Consider the following 20,358-nt stretch of genomic DNA (forward strand, 5'->3'; position numbering starts at 1 on the left):
TGTGCCCTCAGTGTCTCTGCCTCAGAGCCGCTCAGACCAGACAAAGGCAGGTCTGGCTGCTGCGTCCCGTAAGCCTGGGGCTGAGTGACAGGACGGGGCTGAGTGAGGGCTGAGTGAGGGGACGGGCTGTAGGAACCCTGTTGCCTGGGGGCCGGTGGGGTGGCCTAGGCTGTCCCTGCCTTAGTGGTTGGACAGGCCCCTGGGCGCCTGGTCCCCGATCCCCACAGGCCTCGGCCACCTGGTGCGGGGCTTCGCTCAGACCGGGCCCCCGCGTCCCCGAGGCGTGAACCGAGCAGGAGTCTGAGCCGGGCCTGGGCACCCCGCGCAGGCACGTACCTGGTCGGGGCCCTTGTCGAACATCTTCCGTGTGCGGGGGAACTGGTGGGAGTGGGGCGTGTACTGCGCCCCCGTGGGCCCGGCGGCGCCCAGCCGGCCCGATGGCAGGTCGCGGCTGCCTGGCTGCTTGGTCACATCGTTGGTGGGGCTGGAGCTGCTGGCGCTGGACGTTGGCGGGGAGCCCCTGCCGTTGGGGAGCAGAAACCTGGTGTCACCTAGAGCCGCCATAGACGCCAAACACCAGCCGCTTCTGCTGGGGTCCCTCTCCTCCCGCCCACCAGCGACTCCAACAGCTGCTGATGCTGAGCAGTGAGCCCGGCAGGTCCTGGGGACCCACTGGAGCCAGCGGGAGGCAGGCCGGCTCCTCCCGCAGTGGGCACGGTGCTGCAGCCACGATGGGACGCAGACGCTGCCCGCAAGCCTCGGAGCGAGGGCCAGAGGCCAGGCCCCGGCCAGCTCTGCTGCCGTCTGTGCCGTGAAGGCGGAAGGGTCGCAGGAAGGGCCGGATGGGAGCCGCGCAGGCGTGAGGGGCGCAGGGAGGGGGTGAGGACACGAGGCAGCAGTGGGCGAGCCAGCGTCCTGGGACCAGAGCGCAGCCCCGAGGACCCGCGCCGGCACTCACCCCGCGTGCTGCATGTGGACGCCCTTGTTGGTGGGGCTGGCGGGCGCCGACTGGGTGAGGGAGGACGCGCTGAGGATGCGCTGCGGCCGGGCGTTCATGGTGGCCTGGAAGAGTCAGGGGAGCAGGGACGCACGGTCAGCGGGGGACGCGCTGAGGCCACAGGCTGGGCCTTCTGAGCGGCTTCGGCAGGAAAGGCCTTCTGGCGAGGAGACGCCGCACCAGTGGGAGCGCCCTCCTTCCTGGGGCAGTGGGCCCAGGGCTGGCCTCCTTCCACGCGGGCAGCAGGGCTAGAGGCCGAGGGCCTGGCACTGTGCCAGCGAGAGGGGCTGTGCCCTCCTGGTCCTGGCGCTCAGGGGAGAGTGAGCCGAAGAAATAAAAGATGAAGGTGCCAACCAACTGGGAAGTGGAGCGTGAAACTAGAAGGTGGCTCCTAAGGTTCCTCTCCAGCCAGGAGGGGGTAAGCAGGTCAGGCACGAGGGCGACCACATGGGGCACGGGGACGGAGCGGGCAGGGACGGTGCAACCCGGTAGGCAGTGGAGGAAGCGCCCAGCGCCCGACGGAAGCTCACGTGGGTGTGTCGGGGTACGGAGACGTGTCTGAGCCAGGACAGGGCTGGCCGAGCCGGGGCCTGCGGGGCCTGGGGCGCGGGCAGCACACGCACCTTGTAGGCAATGCTGTTGAGCACCTTCATGGCCAGGTCCGACACGTCGGGGTAGGGGTCGGCCGCCAGGTGCAGCAGCACACGCCAGATCTGCGTGTAGACGCTGTTGAAGGAGACGCCTGGGGGAGGGGAGACGGGTCAGGGGCAGGGGGCTGCCTCCTGCGGCAGGGCCACGGCGGAGACCGCTGCCCCGGGCTATGACGGAGCGACGGAAGGTCCCACCAGCCTCCCTCGCGGCAAAGCAGCTCGTGCCACCCGCTCCAAGCTGGGTGACGGCGCTTCTCACGTCCCGGCCGGGTGGCCAGGGCCCTCTGTGGCTGCGGCCTCACCTATGAGGGAGTTGAGCGCCGAGTAGGAGCTGACCCTGCGCATCTTGTCGATGGTCTCGAAGGACAAGATGTACTCCTCGTTCTCAGGGCTGCCCAGCGTGCTGCTGGCGCTGCTGCTGGCGCTCAGGTTCCCGGGGGAGAAGGCCACGGCACCACCCGCTGCCAGCACGCGGAGGGCATCAGTCTGGGCGCCCAGACCCCCTTTCGGTCCCACCCGTAGCGGCAGGATGGACACCCGTGGGGCCGCTGACCTCCCAAGGAGACCCGGCTGCGGGGGACCCAGGCGGGGGAGGGGCTCGGAGCCACGTGCCCGCAGTGCCTTTGGGGGCCACACGTCTGTGGCAGAGAAAGGGTGGCACCCGATTCCTCGGCCTCCCCCCCCCCGCCCCCAAGCCCGGGCCCTCCTCTCACACTCCTCCGTGAGGCTCAGGTTCTGCAGGGACTTGTTCAGGCTCCGGGCGGTGGCGACGGCGCGGATGTTGCCGTAGGAGCTCACGGAGCGTAGCCGGGGGGCGCAGGGGCTGTCGCGCACGGGGGTCAGGCTCCCGCTCTCTGGGGGAAGGGGAGACCGCGTTCACCGCAGGCGTTGGGGGTGCCGTGCGAACGCCACCCCGAGCCCATGTGTGCAGCGAGGGTCTGACACAGGCAGCCAGTCAGTTGCCCCAAGTCACGTGCGGTTTCGTGAGCAGGCCCTGCGGCCGCACCAGGGGCCCTACGAGTGGGTGCTGGCAGGACCCCCGCTGCCCTCTGGTGGCGCACGGCTGTTCCCACGGGGCACGTGCACCCCCGGTCCCCTCCCTGACGCACTGACAGAGGCAGTGCCTTCACTTCCCTGCGATCACGAGCCCTCTTTCTGGAGGGATGGCGGAGCTCCGGGGCAGGGGCGGCCGGGGCAACGAGACCGACTGGGTAAAGGCAGATGTCAGGCGCCACCTAATGTGCCTCAGAGCCGGGACCCAGCACCACGATGGCATTGTCCCCGCAGGGAGCCCCGGCCGCCGTCACCCCTAGGAATCTCATTCCAAAAGGGTAAGGGAGGACGAGGCAGGGGCCAGAGCAGCCCTTCCCGCCCTTTCTGTCCTGCTCAGTGCGTGGCAAGGGGAACCAGGCCACTCAGAGCTGGCATCTGGGTGCGAGGACGTGGTGCCTCCTCCGCTTCTGGCGGAACCGAGGCCCGCTCACGGTTCTGACGAAGGGCCCGGCGAGGCCGTACCTGTGGTGGCAGGCGAGGGCAGCGGGTAGTTCTTCTCCTCCTCCATGAACTGCAGGGCCACGGAGCAGAAGTTGCTCTCGTACTGAACCACCAGGTGCGTCAGCGCCACCACCAGCTCCTGGGAGGGAGGCACGGTCACAGCCCGCGAGCAGCAGCGACCCCTGACCCCGGCTGGAGGCGCGTGGCCGTGGAGAAGAGGGCGAAGACAGAGCCCTGCGCTCGCCGGCGGAGGGGACGCTGGCCTCCGGGGCCCTGGGCGGGCCGGCCTGGTAAAGGCGCGTCTGGGGCAGCGCCTTCTGGGGGATCAGACGCGGAGCGGAGCTCCGGCTGCGCACAGGGTCGCGGCTCGGCCGGCACGCACCTTCCGCACCACGGGGCTCCCGTCGCTGATGAGCTGGGCCAGCATCATGGCCACGTTGTGGTCGATGGTGGTGGAGTGGTCGGTCCTCTCGGCAGAGTTGCCCACAAAGGTGCCGAGGGCGAAGACGGCTGCGCAGCGCACCTGCGGAGGCACCGGTCACAGCCCGCCCGCCTGCCCTGCTGGGAAGGGGGCCTCGTGGCCCGGCTTGACGGGCTGTGCAGTGAGGGAGACGGGGTTTGGGGGATGGGGTTCGGGGGACAGGGTTCAGGGGACAGGCTGTGGGGGCGCAGCTTCCGGACGCCAGGTGCACCCTGGTGGGAGCAGCCCCACTGGAGGTGCTGTCCCAGTGGCGCCCCTTGGCCCACACGCCCGGCAGGACCTCCAGCGCCGCGGCCCCGGGACTCACCTCGGGAATGGGGTCGGAGAGGAGGCTGCAGAGCTTCTCGTGGGCGCTGTCCCGCACCCCACACCACCGGGCCGAGTCGAAGTTCTGCCAGATGCGCCCCAAGCAGATGGCCACCCACTGGCGCAGCAGCGGGTGGGGGTCGTTGAGCTGCTCCAGGCAGATGGCGATCAGGTTCCCCTGCAGGCAGGCTTCCTGCGCGGCAGAGGACAGCGTGGGCCACACGCCCAGGGAGCCCGAGGGCCGCGGCCGGGGTCATGGCCCTCACCTCTCGGAGATCTCGGTATGTCCCTCCTCCTAAGTCCCACCCGTTCCAATGGCCCCTGCGGGTGGCTGGTGGGGTGGGGCCCCGCCTGCACCCCTCACCGTGGCGCCGGGACACCCACCTGGCCCGTGTTGTAGTTGTTGACGATCACGGCGAGGATGAAGGCCGTCATGGTCCTGTGCTCGGCCTGGAAGAAGAGGCCACCCTAGCCGCGCACCTTCCGAGAGCTCACGCCCCGCGCCCCGCAGCGACGCCAGACCACGAGCGAGCGGCCTTCCTGTCCCTGAGCTGCAGCACCGAACAGCCCTTCGGAGGGTCGGCCGGCCACAGGCCCGCAGAGCGCAGCTGCTCCCGCGGTGCAGCTACAGGACGGGCACAGCCACGGTTCCGCTCACCCGCGGCCCCGGCTGCCCCTCCTCAGGCACAGGGAGCTCCTTCCTCTCCCCAGGCGTCCGCTGGACAGATCAACCCGACACTCTGTCCCCGGCTGGTTGGCTCTGCGGTTGAGCGTTGACTTATGACCCAGGAGGTCACGGTGCAATTCCCGGTCAGGGCACAGGCCCGGGTTGGGGCTCGATCCCCAGTGGGGGGTGTGCAGGAGGCAGCCGGTCCATGATTCTCTCATCATGGGTGTTTCTCTCTCTCTTCCGTCCTCTCTGAAGTCAGTAAAAACATTTAAAACAAAACTCTCCCGTCCTCCCTCGGTGCAGCGGGGCCCAAGGCGGCCACAGGCACCGGGCACTGTGCCCTCCCCTATGACGCCGCCTCAATGCCCCTTAAAACACGCCCACCTGCCTTTCACAGACCTGCCTTCAGTGCTGGGGCGGCTCACACGCCTTTACTAGGGAGACCGGCCAGAGGGCTAAACTGCGTCACCTCCTTCCCACAGCGCAGCGGCGGGGGCTGCGTGTTCACAGGAGTCGTGACACGCTGCTCACACGCACCGAGCTTGAGCGACTCCACGTAATGAACCCTACTTAGAATTTAAGCTTCGCTCCCTCCCTGATTCCCGGGGCACGTCGGCGCCTCCCTCGACAGGTGAGCTGTCACAGCGCAGGCGTGCGCGGCCGTAAGCTAACTCAGCTCCCAGGCGTGAGGGAGAGCGGGTCCCACGTGGCAGAGGCCGCCCGGGGCACTGACGAACACAGGCCGAGCCCGCCCTCTCAGAGGAGCTGGGCAGCGGCAAAGGAACGTGCCGACGTAAAGGGGCTGGAGTAAAGCGGGGGCTGCAGCATGAACGCGGCCCCCAGCTGGGGGGCGGGGGGCGGGGCACCTTCCCTGAGCCCTCCACGCGGTGCCCGCAGAACAGGCCAGAGGACCCACGACACATCTCCCTCCGCACAGCACGGGCCTCACCGGCATGTAGGGGTCGGCCAGCACCGACAGGAAGTACTTGTGGCCACTGTCCTTCACCAGGTCGGCTTGGCAGGACTGCGGAGAGGACGGGGGGGGGGGGGGGGGGTGAGCGAGACGGCCAGAGGGTTCCCCGCAGCACGGGGTGCGAGGTGTGCACCCAGCACACATGCTTCCGGGGCGGCGGGGATGGGCCAGGGGGCCTGGCTGCAGGACCAGCTCCTTTGCAGGTCCCCTTTGCCCCTGCCACCCCCACGTCTCCCGCGGTAGCCCTGCCTACTCTCAGTAGCCACGCCCTGGGGGCTGGCACCTCGAGACACGCTGCCATGGCTCACGCCCACGGGGAGGACACAGACTACTCACACTGTCCACGGCGAGAATCTTGGCCCAGATGAAGACAAGCAGGGGCCGCAGCTCGCGTGCCGAGCTCTGCAGCAGCTTGAGCACGTAGGGGAAGATGCCCACGGACAGGGCCTGCAGGGAGAGTCCGTGTCAGCAGGGAGCAGGCGGCCGGGGCGGGGGCGCCGCTGGGGCTGAGGCAGATGGGCCGTGGGATGGAGCGGCGGTGTCTCGCCCACAGCATGGGCTCCTCGATGCCCTGGTCCGACTTCATGTCTAGAAGCTGCCAGCTGGCCTGTCCCGGGGCCCTGTCCTCACCGGGGGTCTTGCCTGCTCTCGGCAACAGGACTAAAGGCCTGTGACCCTCAGGTGTGGACGGCGTCTGGCTCTCTACGACTCGTCCGCCAGCCCCACAGGCACACGGACACGGGGAGGGGCCTTCAGCAAAGGCACCCGGGGAGCTGCAACTTCGGGGCTCCCGGGCCCTGTACCCGGCAGGGAAGCACCTTTGGGGGAGGGGATCCTTTGTGCGCTCAGGCGGGGACGTCAGGGAGAAGATGGCATCTTAGTGAGAAGGACGAGGGGCAAAGCCCGCGGTGTCTATTCCATTGGTTTTGTGCTGACTTATCTCAAATGTGTTGGGACTCCAGTCAGGGCCCCCCCCGGACAGGGGCCCCCCCTGGGACAGGTGCCCCCCCAGACAGGGGCCCCCCCGGACAGGGGCATCCCCGGGACAGGGGCCCCTCCTGGGGCGGGACACCGGCCGTCGGCCACGGCAGGGCTGTGCCCCAGTTGAAGGCCACGTCTAACGAGGACGGGCATGCAGGCCTCACCTGAGGGCCTCGCTTTCCCAGTGAGTCACAGGCTCCCTGGCCTGGCTCCATTCCCCCGGGCCAGAGCGAGCTATGTGTGTCCGCCACGGAACGAACACCTCTCTGAGATGCTATCCACACCCGTCTCCCTGCTGCTTCCACGGGGACTGCGTGGCGCTGACAGGTGCGCAGACCCTGCCGCGGCGCCTGGGGCCACCCCGTGCCGGGCCGGACTGTCCCTCCCAATCCTCTCCCCTTCAAGGGCCGGTGACGTGTGTAACGAGGAGACTCAAACAGCCACACGGAGATCAGAGAGCGCGGGGCCCGCGCGGCAGCCGTCTGCCCTCTCAGCCGGGCCAAGCACAGGGCAGCCACCCCACCTCACTGCGAGCACGGAGTTTACCTCGGCCAGCAGGCCGCCCGCGAACACAGGCCCGCCCGCCACGGACACGTGCAGCCGGTGGCGCAGGCTCCTCAGCTGCCTGTGCTCCAGGAGCAGTAACGTCCCGCACCGTCACTCCGTTATTGGCAACAGAGCGGACAAGGCCTCGCACGGCACCCGACCAGCAGGTCCCCGCTCCCCTCACCCAAAGGCCCTCCCAGCTCTCTCCTCCTGCTCTGCTGGAAAATAACTGCTCCTTGGTTCCGCGTTTGCCCATCTTTCCTGTTCTAACCGGCCGCCCCCTCCTCTGCAGGGCAACTGGGAGAGGGCTCAACCACGCCTAGAGCCAAGTGCGACGCGGGCTCCCGGGGAATGTGCCGTGTGGCTGGGGTGGGGCCAGGCGGCCTGAGCTGCTCCCTGGAGAGCCACACGCTGGCGCACTTTCTGTGCTGCAAGTGACACCTAATAATAGCAGGTGGGACAAGAGGGCGAAACCAAACCCCGACACGGCGGCAACAGGCCCACCTCGCCCTCTCAGGGCCTCATGGGCCACTGGCCACGCCCACATCACCCTCGATCACACAGGGACGTCCCTTCTGACTGTACCCGCAGCAGAAACGCACCAGGCTCACCGCCCAGGGGCCCAGGTCCAGGAACCGGCCCAGCAGGTCCAGGGCTCTCAGCCGATGCACCTGGCTCAGCAGCACCTGCAGAGAGAGGAGGTGTCATGGCGGCACCACTGCAAGGCCGTGCAGGCACGAGGCCAGTCCCTCGGATCAGCCCTGTGTCCTGCACCGTGGCCCACCCAGGGGCTTCCGTCCCTGCTGCTCCGCTCAGAGGCCAGGAGACACTGTTCTTCACCCTCAGGTACACCCGCAGGTACACCCACAGGCCACACAGGTACATCCACAGGTCACACAGGTACACCCGCAGGTACACCCACAGGTACACCCACAGGCCACACAGGTACATCCACAGGTCACACAGGTACACCCGCAGGTCACACAGGTACACCCGCAGGTACACCCGCAGGTACACCCGCAGGTACACCCACAGGTCACACAGGTACACCCACAGGTCACACAGGTACATCCACAGGTCACACAGGTACATCCACAGGTACACCCGCAGGTACACCCACAGGCCACACAGGTACACCCGCAGGTACACCCACAGGTACACCCACAGGTCACACAGGTACACCCGCAGGTACACCCACAGGTCACACAGGTACATCCACAGGTCACACAGGTACACCCGCAGGCCACATGGTACGCAGGAGGCATGGGAACAAACACGGTAGCTGCATGAGGGACCTTCCGTGACGGCTCTGGGAAACCTGCCCTTGACGGGTGCTCCCTGCCTTCCCACCCGGGACGACTGGGCTGTAGGAAACCGAAGCCCAGGATGAGGGGCTTTCACAAGCAGGACTGGCTTTTGTGTTTATATTTTAAAAAAATCCCCGTTTCAGCTGCCCTGGACCTGCGGGAAGCAGCCAACGCTGGGGAGCTGCATGGGTGTGGGGGACGAATCCACGACCTGCCCCACGTTCACTCAGGCTCTTGGCGCCGCCTCCTCGGTCGCCTAACCGGGCTCCCGCGAGGACCCCTGGGCCCGGGGCGAGCAGGACCGGCCGTCGCTGTGGAAGGTCACGCAGATGCCCCTGCTCCCTTCGGTCCCCTCCCTCCTCCAGATCGGCGAGCGGCTCTGTGGGTGTCCGTCCCCAGGGAGTGCAGGCGGAAACAGGGCGTGAGACCCACCGATGGCAGGCCATTTACAGCAGGCTGCTTGCCAGACTCAAGAACCGGCTCCACACGCCCGCCGCACCGGCTCGGGAGACGGCCGGCGTCGGCCCCGCTGCTGACATGACAGGGAGGCCAGTGCGAGGGCCACCGCGTGCCCACGCCCGCCTGTCGGCACACTCGCACTGGCCGCCGTGCAGCACTCGCCCGGCAGGAAGCCTGGGCCCTGCCGTGGGCCGCTTCTTTGTCTTGTTATTGCTCTTCTCGTCGTTTGTTTGGTCACAGCTCACCCTGCGAGCGCAGGCGGCCCTGAGCGAATCAGACACAGGAGCGGAGCGTGGCTCCCTGCACTCTCATCTCCATCGGAAAGAAGCGGTCAGCCCAAGGCCGCGCAGGCGTCTCGGGACGTCACGCCGGCTGCTGGGCTGCGTCTCATGCTCCCCGCGTCCCTTCTCTGACGGCTCCGGCGGACTCGGCCACAGCCCAGCCCCGGGGGCCGCGGCTCTGCTGCCGGTGCCTTCAGGGTCCGCGGGCGACATGGGAGAGGCCGTGCCCGAGGGCGCTGTGTCCCCGTGGTGACGGTGAACAGGGGGCCCAGGGAGGGGTGGTCCCTCACCCCAGCCAGCGCCGGAGGAAGGAAGTGCGCCACGTCCTCAGGCCGGCGGATGAGGAGACTCGCGCTCCCGTTTCCCAGAGGCCACAGTGGCTGGCGCTCCATCAGCCCCGAGAAGCAAGGAGCAGCGGGGTGATGACTACAACCCAAATCGGGGCTCCATGGAGGGCGGGAAAGCCCGTGGGGACAAACGCTCACTGAGCTCCGCCGACACCTGCACGCCCGTGACCTGACACTCCTGTGACAACCTCCCCACCCCCGCTGCGCCGGCGCAGCCCAGTGAGAGGGTGAGCCCCACGCCCGCTCGTGCCGAGGGGGGCGCTGTCCCCAGAGACTGCGGGGTCTCCAGCTCCCGAGGCCTCACCTGCAGAACAATGGGGAGCTGCTCGGGGGGGCTCCTGTTCTCCACACCCATCGTCAGCCACACCTGGAAGGCGGTCAGCTGCTCAGCGAAGAACGGACTGTGCTGTGGACAGGCAGAGGGACGGCATTAGGGACCCGCCTTCCTCTACTCCACACGCCCCCTCCTTCAATTCCGTCCCCACGCCACATGGCCGCCGCCATCCCCGTGGGAGAGCGGGGTGCGGCCGGAGCAGAGCTGGGAGGCGGGGTCTGCCCTGTGCAGACTAGATGCGGGCAGGGAGGCGGCCGAGCCCGGGAGGGGCCATGAACTGAGGCGGACGCTGCAGGGGAAGCCTGTGGGGGGAGCCGTGTGACTGACCCCACGCGCTCTCCGAGGGCCTGCGCCCAGAGCACCGTGTCCGGGGCAGAGTGTGCCGTGAGGGTTCAGAGAACCCGCCACCTCAGGACTCCTGCTCCTGCAGCGTCAGCGCCATCACGTCCATCACGTGTGCGGAGTCGGGGCAGGGATGCAGCCCCGAGTGGCTCTCCTGTTTCTGAGCGTGAGCTATTCATAAATCGGCTTAAAAAGACAACCTTGCTAAGAGCGGCCTCGCCGCAGCGGGAGAGCACGGCCCACGGAGCCCTGGCTCTGGGGGGGTCGGCAGCGGAGAACTCGGGGTCTCTCCCGCCTGCTGGGCCCTTCTCCGAGGGAGCCCACGTGGAGAGACGGGAGAGACGGCTCCGCCCAGGGACACGAGCATTCCTGACCGTCCGTCCGTCCGTCCGTCCGGCAGAGAGGCAAGGCCCCGGGGGAGCTGCCGTGGGGTTGCCGTGCGGCAGGAGCGGGAGTGGGAGCTGGCACTCCGGGCGCCCAGCATGGGCTCAGGCTCCCGAGAGCGGCCGCGTGCGTTGGACGACGGGCCAGCGAGTTATAGGAAAGCTACTGGGATGAGGAAGTGACTTTAATGAAGTTGCTATACAAAGTCACTTGTGACCAATATATAGAAAAAGAAAGAGAAAATAGAAAATGAAATTTAAAAAGATACTGTTTACAGCCACACCGATGGGCTGGAGCGCACACTGGAGGTCGGTCAGCAGAGGGACGGGTCGGGGCAGGTGACCGTGAAGGTCAAGGGGACAAACGTCCAGTTTAAACAATGAGCCTCGCGGCGGTCACTTCATGACGCCGGCACCTATCGGGCCGCGTGCTGGCGCCGGAGAGGAGTCGGATGGCGTGAGGCGCAGCCCGAACCAGCTCCCATCGGTGAGAAACGGGGGGCAGGAGAGGAAACCGACAGATTCAACAGGCAGGTTACAGAGGATCCACCAGGGGCCAAGGAAGACACGGAGCTGCTGACCGCGTCCACGGTCAGGGCAACGCACACAGGACAGCAGCTCAAGGAAAGTCCCTTTCATGTGCAACCCCAGTCGCCAGCGGGGGAGGGGAGGGACGAAGGAGGCAGCCAGGCTGCAGGCGCTGGGGTGCAGTGCCCCCGGCTGGAGGCGGCGGGGGCGGGGGTGCCAGCGAGGAGAGCAGGTACGACAGCAGCGCCTCAGCAGACGGGGCTTCCCAGAGCTGACCGCCTCCAATCTAACGCTGACCCCCAGTGGACGCACATCTGTCTTTATTTTTTTGGTTAATCCTCACCCAAGGGTATTTTCCCGCTGATTTTTAGAGTGGAGGGAGGAGGAGAGAGAGAGACATCCACGTGAGAGACACAGGCCGCTGCCTCCTGCACGCACACGCCTGACTCTTTGGTGGGCGGGGCCCATGCCCTATCCTCTGACCACACTGGCCAGGGACAGACCCACATCTTTTAAGCTCTAAGTGCAGGTGGGTGCAGGGCACCGCGAGTCCCGTCCCCACCCCCATGGGCACTGAGACCAGGTCAGAGGGCGGCCCCACAGGGCGCCATGGGGCTCACCCGGAACGCAGTGCCCTCCTCGATGATGGTGGGCAGCTGGGAGAGGCAGATGTCTACGGCGAGGTCCCAGGCTTGCCTGGGGAGAGAGCAGAGGACACAGGGCATCACTGACCGGCTCCCGCCAGGACCCAGGGCGGAGCAGGGCAGCAGCGGGGCCAGGCCCCGGGAAGGCAGAGGAGCTAAAGCCATTTGTCTGTAGCTCTTTTCTCCTCAAGCTGAAATGAGAAAGAGGCCTGGGAACAGCAGAGGGACCCCTCCCACCGCCTGAAGCAGCGTCCGCGCGCAGCCTGCCCAGCGAGGCAGGGGCAGCGTCACACACCGGCACCGAGAAACGCAGGCCAGGCCACGCGCCTCCCTAGGAACAGGCCAGTGTGAGGCCGGGAGAAAGGAGGTCTGTCTGAGGCCCCCACCAACCCCAAAGCCCGCGCGGTGCCCACGGAGTCAGGGCTGGCTTGTCAGCACCCGGGCCCATCACCCGGGCCCCACACAACCACTCTGGGCCTCGCCGCTGGGCTCCACCTCCCCGCGGGCTCCCCTGGGAGCCGAGACGGCAGGGGGCTCGGCGGGGCTGCCAGCGGAGGGACAGGGACGCTCACGCCGCCTCCCGTCCCCTACGGCCCGGCCCACGTGGTGGTCCTGCACTCAGGCTCCCCTCCCTCTCGGTCCCTCCCCGCCCCCCACGGGCAGCTGGGTGCTCCACGGACCACCACCTGGAGGACGGGCCACCCAGACCAGAGCTGGGCTTTCAGGACACGGGCCCACACGGATCAGTCGGCACCAGGCACCCTCGCTGGGCTCAGAGGGCACAGGTCATGACCGCCGAGAACTGCAAGGGCTCCGGACGGGACGGTGTTACTCCGTGTTCGCTGCGCTCGGCTCCCTTCCTCCCGCTAAAACCCCGCCTCCCACCACACCTCGGAGATCGCAGCCTGGTGTCCATCATTTAGCCCCAGTGTCGCTCTGACCACCTGGGCGGGGCCCCCGGGACCCACACACTCCGGTCTGTTCATGAGGAGGGAGGGCGCTCTGCCGTTTGAGGGTTCGGTCTCACCATGGGCTCTGCAGAACCCACCAGACGCCCGGGCCTGGGGCAGCAGCTGGCAACCCTGGGCACAGGTGGGCCGACCCTCCTGGTGCAGCTGAGCGCCTGGCTACCCCCGGGGCCCGAAGCAGGCGGAGCCGGGACTCACCACATGGCGTGCATGTAGGTGGGGGGCAGACGCGGGCTGCTGACCGGGGTGCAGTTGTAGGAGCGCATAATCCTCTCCGCCAGCAGGAAGTTGCGGAACAGACTGGCCACCAGCAGGTCCTGCCGGAACAGCTTCTGGAAGAGGTCTGAGGGCGAGACACGCGGCCCCGTCAGGACGCACGCCCAAGCTCCAGCCAGAGGCCCCGACGTCCAGCCCCGGCCGCTGCGAGGCTCCTGGCAGCTGCGTCAGGCAGCGTGGACACGGCCAGCGGCGGGGAGGACACTGGCAACGGTCAGAGCAGGGGCACGCGCAGCTCCCCTCACCACGCAGCCCTGACCGGCGCCCCCACAGAACCCCGGGTGCCTGCGCCTGCCGCCCGCCCCCCCCCCCCCCCCCCCGCCCCCGCCAGCTCTCTGCCTGCGAGAACCCACTTCACCCCTCGGACCCTCTCGTGCCTCACCCCGAGGGAGCACGTTCCACGCGATGGTGTCTGTGATGGCCGTGAAGATCCAGTTCAGCTCGCCCAGCGGCGTCCTCCTGTCGTTGAGCCGGCCGGGGATCCTAGGAGACACATGCATTTCCGTCAGCGACGGCGGAACAGCCACGGCTGCGGACTCAGCAGGGGCTCACTGTGAGGCCGGGAACCTGGGCGGGCATGTCCGCAGAGGCAGCCGGCCACCTGCAGCGTGGGTGCCCCGCCCGCCGCACAGCAAGCTCGTTGCGGCCCCGCAGTCACAGAAAACCCTCCTCCTCCCGCAGGGAAGTCCCCAGGAAGTGGCCGGAGGCGAGAGTGTAACTTTATAAGGTTTCACAGACTAAGATCCTGCCCGCAGCCGACCTCCGTCCTGAACCCGAGGGGAAGACACGTGCGTAGCAGGGACGCGTCAGAAGCAGCCCGTCACCCACACGGGAGAGGGGTCACGAGGGCACAGCCACGAGGAAGTAACTGCGGCCCCGAAGCTGCTGTGGGGGATGCTGTGACGGCACGGGGCGCGCTTGCTCTCCGACCAAGTGACACGACACCGTCACCGTCACGCAGCGCGAGCAAGGACGCCACCGAGAGAAGGAAAGACCTCGGGGTGACGCTCGTCCGTCTGCAAGTGAGCCTGGCTCAGCCTCGCCCTCCTGCGCGGGGCCCGGAGGCCGCAGGGGTTCGGGGGGGGGGGGCGGGTGACAGGATGGCGCTCCTGAGGACAGACACCTGACCAAGGTCTGTCTCCAGACCTGCAGGCGCACAGCCCTGAGCAGCTCCCGTCAGCCCGGGGCAGGGACGCAGGCCCAGCTGCTCCCAGGCCATGTCAGGGTCGCTCTGAGTTCTGACTATGACAATCGCAGGGATAAATGTACGCCCTCCCCCCTCCCCCCCATGAAGGTCCACTGGCCTTCACTGAGCTCCCGGGAAAGCGTGGGCAGCCCGCCACCGACGCCTCGCAGGCCTGGGCCGCCCACACTGCGCCGTCACGGGCACGTTAACTCTCTCAGCAGTGGAGTTTGTTCCCCGTCTGTACCGGAGCCTGAGGGACGTCCCGGCCCTGGAGCCGCCGCGTCACTGAGGCTGAGGCCGCAGGAACGGGCCGCACGGACTGCCAGGCAGGGCACAGGGCGGCAGAGACAGAGGCCGGTCGCGCCCCGCTGTGCGGGCCTGGCCGCTCCGGCACCTCTGCCTGCCACTTTCCAAGCAAACGATACAAACTCCCTAAAGCGACTCCAGTGATAAGAAGGTAGACAATCGTCCAAGTGCCATCATCTGAGGGCGACCGGACACACTGGCACCGACCACCCCTCCAGGGGTCCCTGTGTGCACAGCCAGGTCACTTTAGATGAGTCAACGTAACACTGTGCAGGGGCGCTGCGTCCTTGTTACGTGAAAGCCTTCACAGCCGGGCCGGCCTGCTCAGGGCTGAGCGTCCACCTGTGACCCAGGAGGTCACGGTTCGATTCCCGGTCGGGGCCCAGGCCCAGGTTGTGGGCTCCATCCCCACTGTGGGGTGTGCAGGAGGCAGCCAATCAATGATTCTCTCATCATTGACATTTCTATCTCTCCCTCTTCCTTCCTCCCTGAAATCAATAATGATATATATTTTTTAAAAAGCTACAAAAAACCCAAAACACAAACACAAACAAAACCAAAACAAAACCTCACAAACACACTGAGAGAAGGGCTGCACCCAGCACTACCCCTGACGCTTGCCTGGCAAGGACACGGTGACGCCGATTCTATGGCCTCTCTGTACTGAGCGACATATCTATGCTGAAAACACTCCCAGCTGGGCAGCAGCGGGAGGGGAGTGAGCGTCTCGAAGGAGCCCTGGGGGGTCTGTGTGCTGGGCCTATGCTCTCTGTCGGGTGCGACGCTGACACCAGCCCCGCACGCGTCCAGCATGGGACACGGCCGCGGTCGGCCCTGCACGCGTCCAGCGTGGGTCACGGCCGCGGTCGGCCCTGCACGCGTCCAGCGTGGGACACGGCCGCGGTCGGCCCTGCACGCGTCCAGCGTGGGTCACGGCCGCGGTCGGCCCTGCACGCGTCCAGCGTGGGTCACGGCCGCGGTCGGCCCTGCACGCGTCCAGCGTGGGTCACGGCCGCGGTCGGCCCTGCACGCGTCCAGCGTGGGGCACGGCCGCGGTCGGCCCTGCACGCGTCCAGCGTGGGACACGGCCGCGGTTGGCCCTGCACGCGTCCAGCGTGGGACACGGCCGCGGTCGGCCCGGGAGACAGCCCCGCGGGGAGGCTGGGACCACCACCGCCAGCACATTTTCTGGAAACGTTTCTTCATTGGCTGACATTCTCCGGAACCAACCCAGTCACACGTGTCACTGCTTCTCGGGCCTCCTGCCCAAAGCCGTGCAGAACCAGGCCCGCTGCCCGCCTCGGGCTTCAGGGGAGGACAGTCGGAGCCCCTTCAGCGCGGCCCCGTGTCTCCGAGCGTGACGTGCGTGGTGTGGGCGCTGCTGTTAGCAGGAGGGGCCTCTCCTCCCGCTGCCCGGGGCTGGGGGACGGCTGGGGGACAGCGCCTGCGGGCGAAGGCCAGGAGGAGGCAGCGAGGGAGCCGGTGGGAAGTGCCGCCGCGCCTGCTGGAGCAGGAAGCGCTCCGACTCTCGTCACTGGCTCAGACGCTCTGCGCAGCGCTGTGCCGCCCGCAGGGCTGCTGCCGGGCCTGAGGAAGCTGCGCCCGCGTGTCCCGGGCTCCCTCCTGGCGGTGGCAGCCGAGGTGACTCACCCGCCTCCCGCGGAGGCAGCCAGACAGGCTGGGGAACCTTTCTGATGTCAGGGCAGGGCTGGCCAGGCCCGAGGGAAGCCCAGCCTTGAACCTGTGGTCCTGACGCAGGGCTGAGAGGCGGAGCAGCGGCCGGCAGGCCCCTGGCTGGAGGGCAGGGAGGGGAGGGGCTGCCGCGGAGATGGGCTCTGAGCCAGGACTGGGCATGAGCTGGAAACAACTCAGACCTCACGCCTCCAGCCACCCCGAGGCCCGGTACGATGTCCATGTCCAGTTCGCAGCATTCACTGCCAGCCCAACGGGCCTTCCCGGCACCGACACCAGAGACACAGCCAAGAGGAGGAGAGAGGACGAGGACGCGGACCGCGTGAGATCAGCTGCGACAGTAATTGCACTGGAGATGTCCACGGAATTAAACGAGAGGCTGGGACGCTGGCAGAGAGCTGGGGACTGTGAAAGTCTGCAAACCAGGATTTCAAGAACCTATGAATACCGCGTATGAAGAAACCAGCAGGGGGCTGAGCAGCACCCCCGAGAGCCTGGAGAGGCAGGGGAGGGCTCAGGATGCGGAAGGGCCAGCAGGAGGAGAGAGAAGATGGGGTGTGGACAGGCAGTGCAGGGCCTCGGAGGACCAGAAGGGGAGGGCGGAGGGGGGGTGCAGTGGCCGATGGAAAACCTCCAGGCACCGTGGCCTGGTCAGCTCGAGCGGCCATGATGCAATGCCCAGACTGGGCGGCTCAACCAACCGGGATCTATTTCTCAGAGTCTGGAGACCAGAGGCCATGGTCAGGTGCCAGCAAGGTGAGGGTCTGCCGAGGGCGCTCTGCCCAGCGAGCCAACGGCTGCCTTCTCGCCGGGCTGTCTCCCCCCTCGGCTGTGCTGTCATGTGAGGAGAGGACGACCAGGTGCTCAGGGGACCGCGGACACGGACGGATGCACACGTGGACACAAGTCCTAGCAAGAAACGCACTTCCCCTGGTGACACCGCCACACGCCAACACACATTCGGACAGAGCCCGGGAGCAGCGTGTTCCTGGGAAACGGCGTGTCTGTCCTGCTGAGGCCGCGCAGGCAGACCCGCAGTGGGAAAGGCTCAGCGTGAACGAGGCCCCGGGCAGCCTCTCCAGGACACAAGGCCGTGGGGCGAGCAGAGCCCGAGGCGAGCGGCAGACTCGCACGACCCACTCGAGAAGCCGACCGATGTTCACAGCCGCGCAGGCAGCGCACCGCCTGCTGGCTACACGCCCGGGAGTCCCTCAGCCCCACCGTTCCTGCGCGGGTGCGGCCTGGCCGCGCTCTGCCTACAACAGCTCCCGCAGAACGGGCTGCTCACCGGCTTGTGGAGCACAGGCAGAAAAGTGTTGTTAAATTCGGAAGGAAGAGGGGTGATGATCTCCACGGCTCACTGGTGAGCAGGAGTTAACAGCCACCGGAGCTACCCCGCCTCGTATTGACGTTCCTGCACAATAAGGAGCTGCCCCCGTCCCCGAGCCAGAGGCTGCGCAGGGGGCTCCCAGGGAGACCAGGCTCGAGGAGAAAGGGCAGGTCCCCACCTGCTTGTTCAACGCGTCTGACACAAGGAAGACAGACTCTGCTAAACAGGCAGATTCCAGGGCCCCTCGGAAGTCAGTCCGAGCCCGGGGCCGGGAGCATCGCCCTGTGGATTTTCTGTGCGTTTCCTGGGGTCAGAGCATGTCCCGGAGCGCAGTCCTGGGGGCCCGGCAGGGGACGGCATTGGTGGATCCGGATAGATCCGCTGGGTGGCGGAACCGCACCCCATGTCGCAGCTATGGAAACAGCCTCTGTGGCCTTTGTTCTGATGACAAGGGCGGGGTGCCGGCCCGTGAGGGGATGAGCCAGTGTGTGCAGGCGCCAGGCCCCTGAACCGAGGCTCTCCCTGCCTCGGCACCTCGGTCCACAGCTCCGCTCTGAGCCGAGCCCCTCACAGGGCTCATCAGGACAAGCCAGGCGGCGGCCGTGGGGTGAGTGTCCAACACAATGGGACTGTGCGCCCCTCAGGTCCAGCCCTCGCCCAGCACCCTGGTCCGGGGACAGCCGGGCGCTGAGCTGACAGATGGAGGTGGCTGAGGGAGACGGTGGCGCAGGAGGGCCGTGGCTGTTCCATCCCCACAGCGCACTCCCACCATCACGCACGCCCTCCCCGCGGCCTCTGGGCTGTGCTGTCCCACTTCCGTCTGAATCAGCTCCCGCGTCACCACTCACCCACCAGCGCGTGGGGCACTGACGGGCTCCTGACTCCCCACCTCCCCGCCGACACGATGTTATGTTGGAAAGAGGCTCCGGCTGAGTGAAGACAGGGAGCTGTTCATAGTTTCCTTTCAAACATGACACATTGGCCCGACGCCGACCCGACAGCAGAGAGAATCCCAACCTCAGCGACGGAGCCGCCCGGCCACCCCCGCAGCCCCTCCACCGCGCTGGCTGAGGGCAGGACGGCCCCTTCCCTGGGGACAGCGACGCTGGGCTCCGCGCACAGGCCTGGGCCAAGCCCCGCTCCAGCGCCGCCAGGGGACCTGCCCGGGCTCCCATTTTAGTGCGGAGCCTCCCTTCAGAGGCCCGGGCAGGCCTCGGAGAGCTCCAGGCAGACCTGGCACACACAGCAGGCGCCCGTCCATGCTCCCGGGACTCTTCTCCGAGTCTCTGCCACGAGAACCACGGTGACTGCTCTCCACGCCCAGCACCAGCTCCAGTGAGCCCACCAGGCCCTGGCCCTGCCCTCTGGCCTGGAGCTCGGGGCCCTGGGCTGTGAAAACGCGCCCTGAGCTATTGAAGATGCGGTTACACAACAGACGGCCACGAGGAATGCTCCTGCCCGCTCCGCGCTTGGATCCCGGAGCTGTCCGAGCACCATGTCTCCAGCGCTGCTTCAGGGTTTCATCACCTCGTTTCAGAGCTGAGAGACGTCCCTTAACGTCCACGCGTGGGCCCTGCTGCCACTGTCCGCGCGGCTCGCGGAGATCATCGGAATTGGTTCACCCGCAGCCACTCCGACAGCTTTGTCAACACCGTGCAGTCACTTTATTTACGTCTCTCAAACTAGTAACATTTTATATATTTTGAAATGGCCCATGGCTCCTCCAAACACCAGCTACTTACAAACTTTAACATAGAGATGCTCCCTGGCCCTCTGAGGGGCGGGGCAGGGCGGCCGGAACTGCGCTGCCGGCTGCTGTTCCCAGGAGTCAGTCATGCGCCTGATGGAGCCCCTGGTGGCCCTGACGCAGTGGGTTCAGCCCAAACCAGCCCCGGGGTCGAAGCCGGGACTAAGAGCTGCATGTTTCGAGAAGAAATCTCCAGAAGATGCGAGTGAAGGGGGTGAGATAGTGAGGTGTCCCCCGACGTCACATTAACAGGCTTTCAGACAGAAATGGGCAGCAGCTTCTTTCCAAGGAGAAGCTCCGCCAGCTGCCGAACGAGGACCGACACTTACCGGGAGCACCTGGAGCACGTGCCGGCACTGCCTGGTGTCCGCGGCCGTGTCACGTGGGATTTCCAGAGTCCTAGAGTCTAGCATCGGTCCCGGCGTAAAAAATAAACACAGCCCACCCACGGGCGTCCAGGCTATCCCGCCGGGCTGCTGGGAGCACCCAGGAGTGGACCACTGGGCCCCGAGCCCCTGGCCACTCTCCAGGGGCCGCGGGCCCCGTCCCACGGGCAGTGCCAGTGGCGGCCCCGAGGCGCTCCCGCTCTGCACGCTGGGGCTCCGACAGGGGCGCGGCACCTCGCTGCAGTCTTCGCTCGCTTCCCCCTGCCTCCCGCTGCAGGATGCGGGCATCTTCTCACCTGCGTGCTGGCGCCCAGCCCTCTCGGGGACAGTCTCCCAGGCCTCTTGCCCACGTGCTGACGGGGTGTTTCTGCTCGTTTGGGGCGTTAGCTTCATGTCCTTGGGATCCAGGCCCGTTGTCAGCTGTGTGATGACACGTCATCCCCCACTCGGGGCTTGTCCGCTCGCGCTCAGCGGTGCCCGCAGATGGTGAACATGGTACCTTCTGATGAAGCTCAATTCACCGATTCTTCCCTTTTGTGGCACATGTTCTGGGGATGAAGTTGCTGCTCACGTTTTAAACCGGGACCGTGGAGGACGGGCTGGCTGTCCGACCGCGGGCGGGATCAAGGCAGGGCCTGAGCCGGAGGACCCCCCCCTGCCGGGGACACGCCAGCAGGGGGCCGAGGCGCTGACCGCCAGGCTCCTGGCCAGTAACCAGAGGAGGGGCCGCAGGGCTCTGCGCGC

At 67.1% G+C, this 20,358-nt stretch overlaps 1 protein-coding gene across 2 annotated transcripts in view; it reads right to left on the reverse strand.

Moving 5' to 3' along the window:
* Positions 1 to 20,358, reverse strand: part of RPTOR (regulatory associated protein of MTOR complex 1) — a 78,317-nt gene that overhangs the window by 14,336 nt on the left and 43,623 nt on the right. For both annotated transcript variants that reach the window (XM_036340134.1, XM_036340136.1), the window contains exons 8-23: positions 13,350 to 13,450; positions 12,890 to 13,034; positions 11,700 to 11,775; positions 9,797 to 9,898; positions 7,701 to 7,784; positions 5,908 to 6,018; positions 5,548 to 5,622; positions 4,313 to 4,378; positions 3,930 to 4,121; positions 3,524 to 3,664; positions 3,163 to 3,280; positions 2,361 to 2,501; positions 1,950 to 2,108; positions 1,621 to 1,739; positions 959 to 1,062; positions 337 to 520 (exon numbers count right to left, since the gene is read on the reverse strand). In XM_036340134.1, the coding sequence (XP_036196027.1) occupies positions 337 to 520; positions 959 to 1,062; positions 1,621 to 1,739; positions 1,950 to 2,108; positions 2,361 to 2,501; positions 3,163 to 3,280; positions 3,524 to 3,664; positions 3,930 to 4,121; positions 4,313 to 4,378; positions 5,548 to 5,622; positions 5,908 to 6,018; positions 7,701 to 7,784; positions 9,797 to 9,898; positions 11,700 to 11,775; positions 12,890 to 13,034; positions 13,350 to 13,450 (1,918 nt within the window). The remainder of the gene's footprint in view (positions 1 to 336; positions 521 to 958; positions 1,063 to 1,620; positions 1,740 to 1,949; positions 2,109 to 2,360; positions 2,502 to 3,162; positions 3,281 to 3,523; positions 3,665 to 3,929; positions 4,122 to 4,312; positions 4,379 to 5,547; positions 5,623 to 5,907; positions 6,019 to 7,700; positions 7,785 to 9,796; positions 9,899 to 11,699; positions 11,776 to 12,889; positions 13,035 to 13,349; positions 13,451 to 20,358) is intronic.

This window comes from Myotis myotis, unplaced genomic scaffold (genome assembly GCF_014108235.1).
Source record: "Myotis myotis isolate mMyoMyo1 unplaced genomic scaffold, mMyoMyo1.p scaffold_m19_p_17, whole genome shotgun sequence".
Lineage (NCBI taxonomy): Eukaryota > Metazoa > Chordata > Mammalia > Chiroptera > Vespertilionidae > Myotis > Myotis myotis.